The sequence below is a fragment of the Brachyhypopomus gauderio genome, chromosome 20 (assembly GCF_052324685.1).
Source record: "Brachyhypopomus gauderio isolate BG-103 chromosome 20, BGAUD_0.2, whole genome shotgun sequence".
NCBI lineage: Eukaryota > Metazoa > Chordata > Actinopteri > Gymnotiformes > Hypopomidae > Brachyhypopomus > Brachyhypopomus gauderio.
The window spans coordinates 6,251,474-6,263,166 of NC_135230.1; the positions used below are offsets into that span (position 1 = coordinate 6,251,474).

Sequence of the window (11,693 nt, forward strand, 5' to 3'; positions counted from 1 at the left end):
TATTGTAATTCTTAAAATTAAACAGCCAACATCATTGTTACTCTGATAAGGACTTAAAATGCAAATCAAAGTGGTTAATTAGTAGTCCAATTACTTTTGTCCATGAACAGTATTTCTTTGCATTCAGAAGGAATGCCTTTCAGCTTTACAGTAGAACGTTTTTCACACATTGCCCTATCATTCGGTGTTGTAGTGGTAATTAAGCCAAAGTGCATTAACTGCTAATGCATTTTTTAAAACAAACATCGGCATTAAGAACACCCTGAAGAAGAAGAAAGCTGCCTAAAGGGGAAACTCCTATAATTGAGGTCATACACACACAACCTTCTGACACCATGTAGACAACAAAGAATGACTTTGGCATTCGTGGCAACACAAAACGGTGCCTGTGTGTGCGCCCGTGTTTCCTTACTTGCTGGTAAGCGTGTAGTTCTGCTGCTTCAGGTTCAGCTCCCTCTGTTGAATTTGTATGACTTCCCTGGACAAGTCCTCTGGTTTCCTATTAAGAAAATTAACACATTAACTGCATCACATGTTTGAGCTAAAGGAGTTCCAAACAACATTCTACTGAGAAGCTCATGAAATGGCAAGTGCCAACCAGTCAAATCTGCATCATCATCATCATCATTATGGATCATGATCAAACGCATAAATTTACATTAATAAGCTGAAGTTAACTACAGGTACCTGTCAGGGCACACTGCGGAAAGTAATTAAGCAGGGGAAAAAAAAAAAACATCTTTGTTTAATTCCATACTAGTTTCTCCAGATTTATACGTAATCAAGTGGACATGCGTTTTCAACGAGATAAAAGACGACGGAACGGCCCGATATAACCCACGTGTGTTTCCGGCGTGAACCTGCAGAACTCTCACGTGAGCGGCAGGCTGCCCTGGCCTGCCAGCGTGCCCTGGTGATAAGCGAAGGGCTCCCCGAGTACACCATGGCTCACGCCCAGTTCCCATTGAACCTAATGAAAAGTCTAATGAAAAGCCAGAGCAGGAGCCGGCCCACCACTCCCTGAGCTAATTAACTCCACGTTCCCCGCGCTTTTAACGGCCAAGCACAAAGAAACTAAATAATCCATCATTGTTTAATAGCTTAAAACAGCGAGAGTGGAAGCCAATACTATATTACCATCACAAATCTACTGAAGCCAGTACCAAAAGTCGAAGGAGGAGTCTCGCAAACCGGAGATGAAATCATTTGATGAGATTTAGTGCAATTTAGCGGCAGTCTAAAAGCCAGCACAGATACTGGCTTTGATGAGTAATAAATAATTAACTGATGCCATTCGGTGCCTCTCTGGCACGTAATGCACCATTGGAGCCAATAGGACAAGTCTAATGAATAATCATAGACTCCAGGCGTACCCAACAAGTGCAGCCAGTGTGCATGTATCCATCTCCTCTCGTCCTACTGGTGACTTGGGACACGTCAACACAAACTCAGGTCCCATTACCACTTGGCAATTTACTTATACAACTAAATAACTTTACTAGATTAGAATTAGAATAATTGTTTCCTTGACTCATCAAGTGTAATTGTGCAAATCAGGCTCTGGCATGATTCAGACACCATGAGGTTGGGGCGTGACTCGCATTCCTAATTAGTCCCTAGCTGCTTCATTCACCATGCTGGTGAGAACAGGCCACGCCCCCTCTTCTGCCACATTAGCATGCAGTTCGTTTGAATGTACAACACTGACATACAGCCTTTTAAGAATGCTTTTAAGGTGCACGTTACACATTTTTGCAAGATCTATCTACCTCACTCAGTCTCCTCTATCTAAGAATTTCAAAGAATTTATAATTCCTGAATGGCTATAAATTCTTCCAAAGGCAGAAGAAAAGAAGCATGAACAATTTAGTCTATTAGGTAATTAAGACTCAACCAGATAAGAAATATTGCAGCCAATGATAATGACTATACGGGACATTTGAAGTTAAGCATTTTTTGAATGCTACTCTTAGAGAGGATGTTAAAGAGCCCCATGTCCTACATCTTTTATGTTTCCTTGATGTCCACTTAGCTTAGTGTGGCTCTGTTTCAAAAACAGCCATAATTCATTTTTACACAATTTTCCAACCTCTCTTTATCCCCTAGAATATATAAGATAAAAGAAAGATAAATGAGCTCTCCACTGGTTGGCTGCCCTGTTTATTCTCAGAGCAGCAAGACGCCTCATAACCGCAATAACAGTGGGTGGGGCTAATGGCTCTAGGCGTAAAAGGCGGAGATATGTAATGGTACAAATGTAATGGTTGTGCTCATGACATTTCAAATAAACGGTTTTTGCAACCGAGATTATGTTTATGGAGTGCGTGGACTGGAGGAGTGAATGGTGTTTTAGGTATTACATAAACAATATTTATTCTGTATTTCAATGGAAATGACACTTCCCATGACAGGGACCCTATAAAGGAACAGCGCTAAAGGATTAATAATCCCTGGATCTTCTGGGCAACACTTTGGCCTTTGTAATACTGATATTGACGAGGGAAAAGCTTTTAACTTCAGTGAATACAAATTTAATGAGAATACCACTCAAGGTATTAAAACTGATACATTTCTTTTCATCTTTATAACCTGGTACAAGGTCTTCTGTCGAGTAATACAGCTACACTATATGGAGAAATGTATTGGGATACAGGAACTTTGGTGACATCCCGTTCTAAATCCACAGGGATTATACAAAGTCCCCAGCCCTTCCACTCTTGTGGGAAGATGGGATTTTTGCCCATTCATCCAGAAGAGCTTTTGTTAGGTTAGACACTGATGTTGGAAGAGAGGACCTGGCTGACAAACTCCACTCTAGTTCCTCCCAAAGGTGTTGAGTGGGGTTGAGGTCAGGGCTCTGTGCGGGCCAGTGAAGATCTTACACACCAAACTCACTCAACCACGCATTTATGGATTTATGTTGGAACCTTCCTCAAACTGTTCCCACAAAGTTGGAAGCAAACAACTGTCCAAAACGCCTCGGTACGCTGAAGCATTTAGATTTCCCTTCACTGGAGCCAAGGGGTTTCTGACACTTGGCATTTTGCTTGGTGATGTAAGGCTCGGAGGCAGCTGCTCAGCCAATGGAGACGCAGGCCGCGACGCTCCCGACACAATGTGTTCGGCTGACGTTAATGCCAGAGGAGGTACGGAAGTCTGCAGTTACTGAGTCAGCAGAACGTCGGCCATTTTTACGCACTATGCGCCTCAGCACTCGGCCATCCCGCTGTAGGACTTTACGACGTCTGCCATTTTGTGGCGGGCTTGATGTGGTTCTTAAATGTCTTCCCTTTTCAATAATACAGTTGGTTGTGGAATATTTGAGTTGTTGCAACGGTGGCATCCCATTACAGTGCCATGCTCAAACTCTCAAGCGAGCTCTTCAGAAGGACCTATTCTTTCACAAATGATGGTAAAGGCAGGCTGGGTGTCGAAGAGCTGCATTTTATACACTTAACTGAAGCTGACAAATTTAATGATTACAAGGTGTGTACCAACACTCTAGTCCAGTGTCCATGGACCAGTGTACATACGCCAACATTAACATGGGAAACAAAAAGTAAAAAAATAGAACTATTTACAGAGCAGCAATACAGAGACAAGAAATATGTACAAAGTATGCACTCTGTGTATTCAACAAACTCTCTATTCTGTAAGTCAGTGAAAAGATGGCATGTGAAAAACATACCAAGACCAAACACATACTAATGCACTTGATAACCTGGAAGTAAAATGCAACACTGTTTTATTGGGAGGGGAGGGGGGATGGGGGGTTAAAGACAAGACGACATGACATTAATGAAGAAACAGGGTGTGGAAAGGACTCAAAACTACTAGACTGAGCAAACTGGCAAATGCATGTACAACAGGAGTATAAAAGTGCTAACAGATTAACAAAAATTTTGTTTTGACCATGGCACCCTCTAGTGGTCAACAGCTTTGCTAACTTGTGCAAGAAAACCAGTAAAACATTCAGATTTCAAGGATGAAAGATACTGACTACATGCATTCTACAAACAAAAAAAAACATTCTGTTGCTTACCTTATGTTTAGACCTGTCGTCTGCCCAACATTCTCCCAAGAGTGCAGTTCCTGCTGCAATTTCTGTTGAATTTTGTGGTGGATTTGGGGGAGAGGGGTGCAAACAATGTTCAGTTATAGACTAGAAGCTTTACTGCTTATAAAAGATGGCTCAGTCTAAATGCTAATTAAGTTAACTATTCAGAGTAGAATAATCACTGGGAAAATGACTTTGTGCTAATTAGTGGCTATTAGCTTCCATTCGTTATTACCCATGTTAGCATGTTTCTTTAAGGTATTCCTCTGAAGAATAGTTTGGCTTTAAGGCAAAAGGGCCCAGTGTAACACGGGTATTACGGAGAATGGCACAATACATCTTAATTGTTTATAATCAGCTTTTGCCATACTAAAGTCTGCTGGATACAAAGGGCCTTGCCAACACTCCAGTCTTCAGTGTTGTGATGAATCACAGGTTTCAATCGATCCAACACGCATAAATGATTGTGGTGAGAATAGTGCAGAACTGTCTAACCAGGCACATTACGGATTCACCAACACGAATCACATTTTAATAAATCACGAGACATATCGTAATTCTAATATATAACCTACAGACCGCGTACACTCTGGTAATGCTATAATTGGCTGGCGTCTGGTACAGCATTTTTTCTGCCACAGTCAATTTTAGGCAGATCACTGTTCTTTCTTCCTCATCTGCATAAATGTCTGTTTAAATGTGCCAAACGTACACTCACTACAGTAGACAACCTGCCAATATGACCACGTCCATCATGTTGGACACTCCAACGTTTCAATAACAAAAGGTCAACCAACATCAAACACCTCATTTCTAAACATTGGGGCGTTTTCCACACAACTGCAGCTAGCAAATGAATAAAAAACTGACAAAATGCTGAACAATTAACGTGCCAAACGACCTAGAAAGTTGGGAGATGAAAAAATTTGTCTGGATGCAGAAATAAATATTTTAAATCCTACTAACGATGTCTGCTGTTTGGATTGATTATAGCTTTGCTGTTAACTGCTGCCCTGCCTTTGAGGGGGTAATTTGCTATTTGGCAGACTGTAACCAATCCAGGGCTCAGTAAGTCTTCGTTTTGACACAGTTTGACTTGCATGACGGCTGAGGCAAGAAACACAAAACAGGCTAAAATTAATCTGGGATCTCAGGGGATCTTTGAACCGTGCTAAGTTAACAAGTTTAGCTACACGGTTGTCTTAACATACAGCTAGGCGAGAGTCGCTTGGAGTTGGATGCCAACATTAGGCTATCATGACTAGCTTACAGGTCATAATAGCAGGCTATATGTCATACATGACCATCATTAATAATAGTTTAAACAAAAAATACATAAATAAATTAATTAATAAAGGGGTGGGGGAGTGGGGCTAGGCTCAGAACAGGGTATATTCCAAGGGCTTCTCACTTGTGCTACTAATGCCAACACAAAAATTACCTCAGAAACAAAAGCCTTGAATGTATGCAGTTAACTCCCATGTTCACTGATTCATGAGTTCATTGCTATCATTATTGCAATTTCCAAATCAAGAGTGTCATACATATCCATACGGAAAATTCATGAGATGTGCAGGAAACCCAGACTTGATTTTCTGACCTCACTGGTTTCATATGTGGAGATCATTTCAGCGTGAACTTATGAGGCACTCAACATTTCACAGTAAAAGAAACTCCTCAAGCGCACGACTATAGGTGACCATATTCACTAGAGGGCCAAACAGTGCACGTTGACCCTTTTACCTCTTTGTCCAACTCCAGTTTCAGCTTTTCTTCCAGAACTTTCTCCATTCTCCCCAGCTTCCTCCTCAAGCCCTCAGTCTCCTCCTTCAGAAGACTGCTGTTCTCCTTCATCTCCCTGAATGAGGAAGACAAGATTCACAGACTTAAGAGGCAAACTGAACACACTCACATTTGGAGAGCCCCTTGAAAATGCGTTAAATAAATAAGGCCGCACACACCCACGGAAAAGAATTCACTGAAACGATAAGGCCGCAAACACACACACACACACACACACACACACACACACACACACACACACACACACACACACACACACACACACACACACACACACACACACACACACACACAGCTCTGGGATGTGCTTAAAGAGCTACTGCTGGAGCCTGAGAGCACCAGAAGCAAGTAAACATTTCAAATCATTCAATCCCAGAAAACCGCTTTTTAAGGTTATGACAATCATTACATAACGCGGGGTAAACATCTGCAAGCGTGAATATGTTGAGCAACGCTGTCCTGGCCCGGGGGCTGGATGTAGAATTTGGGTACCGGAGGTAGGAGTTCTCCTCCTGAAGACGTTTGAGCTCTCTCTCCAGTTCAGGCAGCCTGGAGACCTCACTCTTCATGTTCTTCACAATCACAGAGTCCTGCTCCAGGAGGTCCAGACGCCGCTTCAGTTCCTATGACCAGAGACACAAAGCACATCGATGCAGAGCTACAAAGATTCAGGAATTCTTTTAGATCTAAACTGCAGTTTATTCTGACATAGGGCTGGACAACATGGGCAAAATGTATATCGCAATATACTTATTAATTTCGGTCAATACGATACAATTCCGATATTGATATGAACAATATAAAACCCACAGAAAACTGCCAAGAATGCCCACAACGGATGTCTGTACCACCTACAAATGTCTGAAAAATGAATGTCAAGTATATGAAACCTCCTCCTATAAAACTATATTTACTATAGAAATAAAAATACTACAAATAAATCTGTCAACATTTTATTTGTATTCAGCCTTCATATATGAACATGAAGCACGACATCACCGTCAAATAAACAAACTCGTTGGTTTGGTCAATATTAATATCTTCGATAGCCGAACCACTTCCACACCACAGAATGAGTCTCTCCCCTTTTATCATCCATCTCGTCTGCTTTAACATCGCTCGTCGTAGCTCGTTCAGTCACATTTGTATTGCGGTCAACGATGCTCATTTTGCAGCTAGTATGTATCACGTTGGAGCCAAACCAAAACTAGCACAGGCTGCTGTAGCTGAGCACTGGCTGCGTGGATGTAGTGGACGTCAGTCACTGAACACAATGAACTAACGGCTACGCCCGGTTATGAACATTGTAATGTTGTAAATAGCTTTTATCGAAATATTGAAAATTATTTAAAAAATCATATCACCCTTATTGAAACATTTTCTATCGCGAAATATATTGATATTGATTTATTATCCAGCACTATTTTGGCACATTAAAGAAAACATACTGGAAGAGGGTTTAATTAGCCCTAATAGACTAATAGAAATTTTGAATGTTTTGTATGTCAGCGGTGTTGAGACTGACCTTAACCTTGAGGTCACTGTCAGAGTTGGACATTAGAGATGACTGCAGACTCTGGTACTTTTGATTAACCTCCTGGTACTTCCTATTGGAGGCAAATACATGATGTATGACATGACGATGCAGCTATAACAAGATGTAATGTGTGAACACTCAGCAGACAGGTAATGGCCATACTTGCGCTGCATTTCTAGCTGTTCCTGTAAGGCCTGGTTCTCCAGGTTCTGCGTGGAGAACTTGGACTCCTGAATCTGTAGCTGCTGGTTAAGTGTTCGCAACTCGTCCTTAAGTTCACTGATCATCTAGGGGACACACCCACCCAGTGAGAGAAACTGTAATGAGCTCATTGGCAGTTAAAGGTGATAAGCCCCTTCTCCTTTTCCACTCCACCCACTCTGTACCTGGTTGGCCTCTGCGACCTTGCTGTCCTTATCTGCCGCTTGCTTCTGGAGCTCCTGGAGACTCTGCTTCAGGGCCTTGTTGTTATCCATCTGTTCATTAAGAGCTTGGCCTGCTTTCTCCTCCTCTTCCTCCAGACGCCTGATCTTTGACAGCAAGTCCTGATTCCGGTCAACTTGCCTCTGTTTAAAAGAAAAAAAGATTTGCATAAACGTTAGCACTGGATATTACAAAAATAAATGAATCAACACAAAATGAACATGAAAATGAGCCACAATATATGATTAATGACAAAAAAAATGTTATCCTGCCAACTGCAGACCACAGAGAAGCAATTGCAGCTTAAAAACGTGTATGAGCCATAGGAGAGTTCCATTTCTGTCTCTTGTGAATACTTCTTTAACTCTAATTTACACCTGCGTGTTCAAGCAGTACAACGCTGTATAGGTTCGGAAAGTTCACGTTATGTCAGTTTTCTTCCACATCTACCTTACGTGTTGACAGCCCCCTTGCGGCAATGTTAGAGTGCACAAGGACACAACAGCTGATGTCAAAAGTGTGAACTCTAGATACATTGTTCTCTGACTGCGGTGTTACATCTATAACATAGCTAAGAGGACTGCAGAGTGAAAGTGTGCACGTGTGTGTGTGTGTGTGAGAGACCCCCAACACCACTTTAAAAGAAAAAGAAAGAAAACACTGTGTACTCTGGCCCTACTGCAACCTGCAGGTCCCTAGAGCTGACCATGGGCCTCCTTCTTTAGCTCTAGGAGTGTGTGTGTGTGTGTGTGTGTGTGTGTGTGTGTGTGGCACCTGCAGGTCCCTAGAGCTGACCATGGGCCTCCTTCTTTAGCTCTAGGAGAGAGTGTGTGTGTGTGTGTGTGTGGCACCTGCAGGTCCCTAGAGCTGACCATGGGCCTCCTTCTTTAGCTCCAGGAGAGAGAGAGTGTGTGTGTGTGTGTGTGTGTGTGTGTGTGTGTGTGTGTGTGTGTGTGTGTGTGTGTGTGTGTGTGTGTGTGTGTGGCACCTGCAGGTCCCTAGAGCTGACCATGGGCCTCCTTCTTTAGCTCTAGTAGTGTGTGTGTGTGTGTGTGTGTGTGTGTGTGTGTGTGTGTGTGTGGCACCTGCAGGTCCCTAGAGCTGACCATGGGCCTCCTTCTTTAGCTCGAGGAGAGTGTGTGTGTGTGTGTGTGTGTGGGGGGGGGGGGGGGGGGGGGGGGGGGGGGCACCTGCAGGTCCCTGGAGCTGACGTGGGCCTCTTTCTCCAGCTCTATGCGTGCTCTTTTGTGACTGAGCTCCATCTGCTGCTTCTCCTGCGTGAGCTGCAGCAGGCTGGTGTGGGAGCGGATTCTCTCCGCCGCCTCCTCCATCTGCAGGGCACCCAACAACAACATCACATCAGGCTCAGCAAGATCAAGCCTTCTATTTGTGATTTTCCCACTTTATCGTGATCAACTCCATTTTTTGGTTTTGATAATGCCTGCTCACTACTCATATGTTGGGTAGCAGTGCCCACCAACCCCATGGATCTTGAAATTAACCCTACACCACTGGTTTGACAGATTCAGGCTCCTGCAACTCTCCTGGTAGACCAGGTGTTGCATGATGCTAATAACAAGGTCATGGGTTTGGTTCCCTCAAAGCACATCTACTGTCATCCTGATAAATATGAATGTTGCTCTGATAACACCATACACCAAATGCTGTAAACGTAAATGGGTTGAGACTGACCTCCACTCTTTGCATATACAGCTTCTGAAGGTCACTTCTGCCATAAGCAGGCTCAGCCTCGTGCAAAGAGCGGTCTGGACGAGAGATTAAACTCTTGAAAGATTTCAGCGTGGAAAAGATGGTGGTATCATCCTCCAGATCACTCATGTTGGCAACCTCCAAAGCCCTTTGAGATGTAGAGGTGGGAGACTTGATTAAAACACATAAGCAGAATAAAATTCTTCTAGGTAGAGTGCACAACTCTCAAGGTACCTCTGAATTTTCATGCACACATTCACTTGCACATGCACTGAGAGTTTAGAGAACTAAATGAGGCCTATGACCACCATCGTTAATATGCAAGTCGGCCCAAATTGAGAATTATTTACTGTAATTTAAAATTTGTAGATACATTAAAATATTTTTATTGTTTCATTCAAGTCACTTGCAACTGGTGATTAGATTTCTTCTTATTTCTTCTTCTTCATCGAGTAGCAGTCGATGCTCATAAAGCAAACCAGCCATCATTCACTTCGTTTAGGATTGTTTAACCGTTTCTGTGTATTACCCAAGATTAGATTAGATTGGCAGAGCCATCAACCCCAGAGGGGCCCAGTGATCACCACGAGCAGGTACAATGAAACTGAAATCCAATATTACAGAGCCTATCTGTGCCTGGTCAAAGTAATGTGCGTCTATGTGGATCAAATACCAGAATGTAATCAATTTCGAGAAGTTTGGATCTATATCTAGTTTTCTTGAAGGCTAACTGCAGGCAGTATAACTCCAGTCCTATAGGACCACAAGCACTACAGTGTTCAGTCAAGTTTGTAACACACCCAAAACCACTTGTAACAATGCTTCAGGAACTCCAGTGAATCGTGACGTTTGTCATCTATATTTGTTAACCATATTAGTTCATTTCAGAGCCAAAGCTTGTGAAAAATACACACACACTTTGCATGAGGGACTCGGGGGTCAGCGAAATACAAACAACTCGTTCAAGACGAAGTCAGAATATTGCTCTAGCTTTCAGGACGATGATGGGCTCGTCTTGTTTTACCAACGATCCCTTTGTGACGCAGAGGCAGCTGTACTAGGCAACCGTATCTAGGTTACGGGTTCGAGCTAAGCTAGCTGTGTTTGAGACAGACAGAGCCAAATTCAGCTATGAAACACCAATAACATCATGAAATTAACTCGCCTCGCTTATCCTAACTGTTTCTACAATGGCTTAGTCTGCTAGTTAGTTATTTAGTTAGTTAGTTTGGCGTTAGCCAGCTTCCTAGCAGACATATAAGCTTGCTTTTGTTAGCTAACCATAACCTAGCAGCTGTTCGTTAGGTTAGCAGGGCGCCTCTAGCTAACAGAAGGGGTTCACTTTGATGATTCAGTATTGCAAACGACTCTTTTCACGGATAGTTATTATTCTATGAAATGGCGTGTACCTTTTCAATTTTTCTTTAAAAATAAAAAACTAAAAACAAAATAAAGTTGTGTAGTGCAGCTCGGCTGGCCGAATCTCCCTCCTTTCGACGCGTTTCTTCCTCGCAGGTTGTGTCAGGGCTTCAGAGGGGCAGTAACGCCACCAACAGCTGCGGACCCTCACCGTCTATAACTTTATAATAATGCATCTTTATAAGAAACATGTACGAATTATTTCATTTTACGGAAATAAAAACATTTAAAAATATTTAAAAACAAAGAAATGTATAACAAAAGATAGAAAACAAAGATCAAAGTAAATGAAATAAGTACCACAGGTTAAACAAAAACAAAACGTGATAAAAAAATAAAAACATTAAGTAAATAAAAATAAAAATGTTTTAAAAGTATATCAATAACTCCTAAACCTAAGGTCAAGACAAATATGATTTCTCCACACTGAACTTTAGAGCTTTTCATTACATGCTTTCAGGACACCTTAGACCAGGGTACCTTGGTGGATGTATTTATGTGTTCTTTGCAGTTTCTGCAGGATATTCTGACTTTAATACGTCGGGATTCTGTATGTGGAGCAGTTCTGTCAAAGGATGGAGGCTGAACGCTGATCTCCACCCACCGGCCCTCTGGTCCACACACACGTGTCCGCGTCCGTCGTTTCTGAACGGCGCACCTTTGATGACGTGTGTGGTGTGTGTGCGTGTGTGTGTGTGTGTGTGTGTGTGTGTGTGTGTGTGTGTGTGTGTGTGTGTGTGTGTG

The 11,693-nt window shown here is 42.5% G+C and overlaps 1 protein-coding gene across 1 annotated transcript in view; it reads right to left on the reverse strand.

Annotated features, from left to right (window-relative positions):
- Positions 1-11,580, reverse strand: part of mad1l1 (mitotic arrest deficient 1 like 1) — a 47,906-nt gene extending 36,326 nt beyond the window's left edge. Inside the window, exons 1-11 of the mRNA XM_076982578.1 lie at positions 11,430-11,580; positions 10,940-11,109; positions 9,513-9,678; positions 9,011-9,151; positions 7,784-7,963; positions 7,560-7,684; positions 7,386-7,467; positions 6,353-6,483; positions 5,801-5,915; positions 4,043-4,104; positions 413-499 (exon numbers count right to left, since the gene is read on the reverse strand). Coding sequence (XP_076838693.1) covers positions 413-499; positions 4,043-4,104; positions 5,801-5,915; positions 6,353-6,483; positions 7,386-7,467; positions 7,560-7,684; positions 7,784-7,963; positions 9,011-9,151; positions 9,513-9,659 — 1,070 coding nt within the window. The 5' untranslated portion in view covers positions 9,660-9,678; positions 10,940-11,109; positions 11,430-11,580. The remainder of the gene's footprint in view (positions 1-412; positions 500-4,042; positions 4,105-5,800; positions 5,916-6,352; positions 6,484-7,385; positions 7,468-7,559; positions 7,685-7,783; positions 7,964-9,010; positions 9,152-9,512; positions 9,679-10,939; positions 11,110-11,429) is intronic.
- Positions 11,581-11,693: the final 113 nt, after the last annotated feature.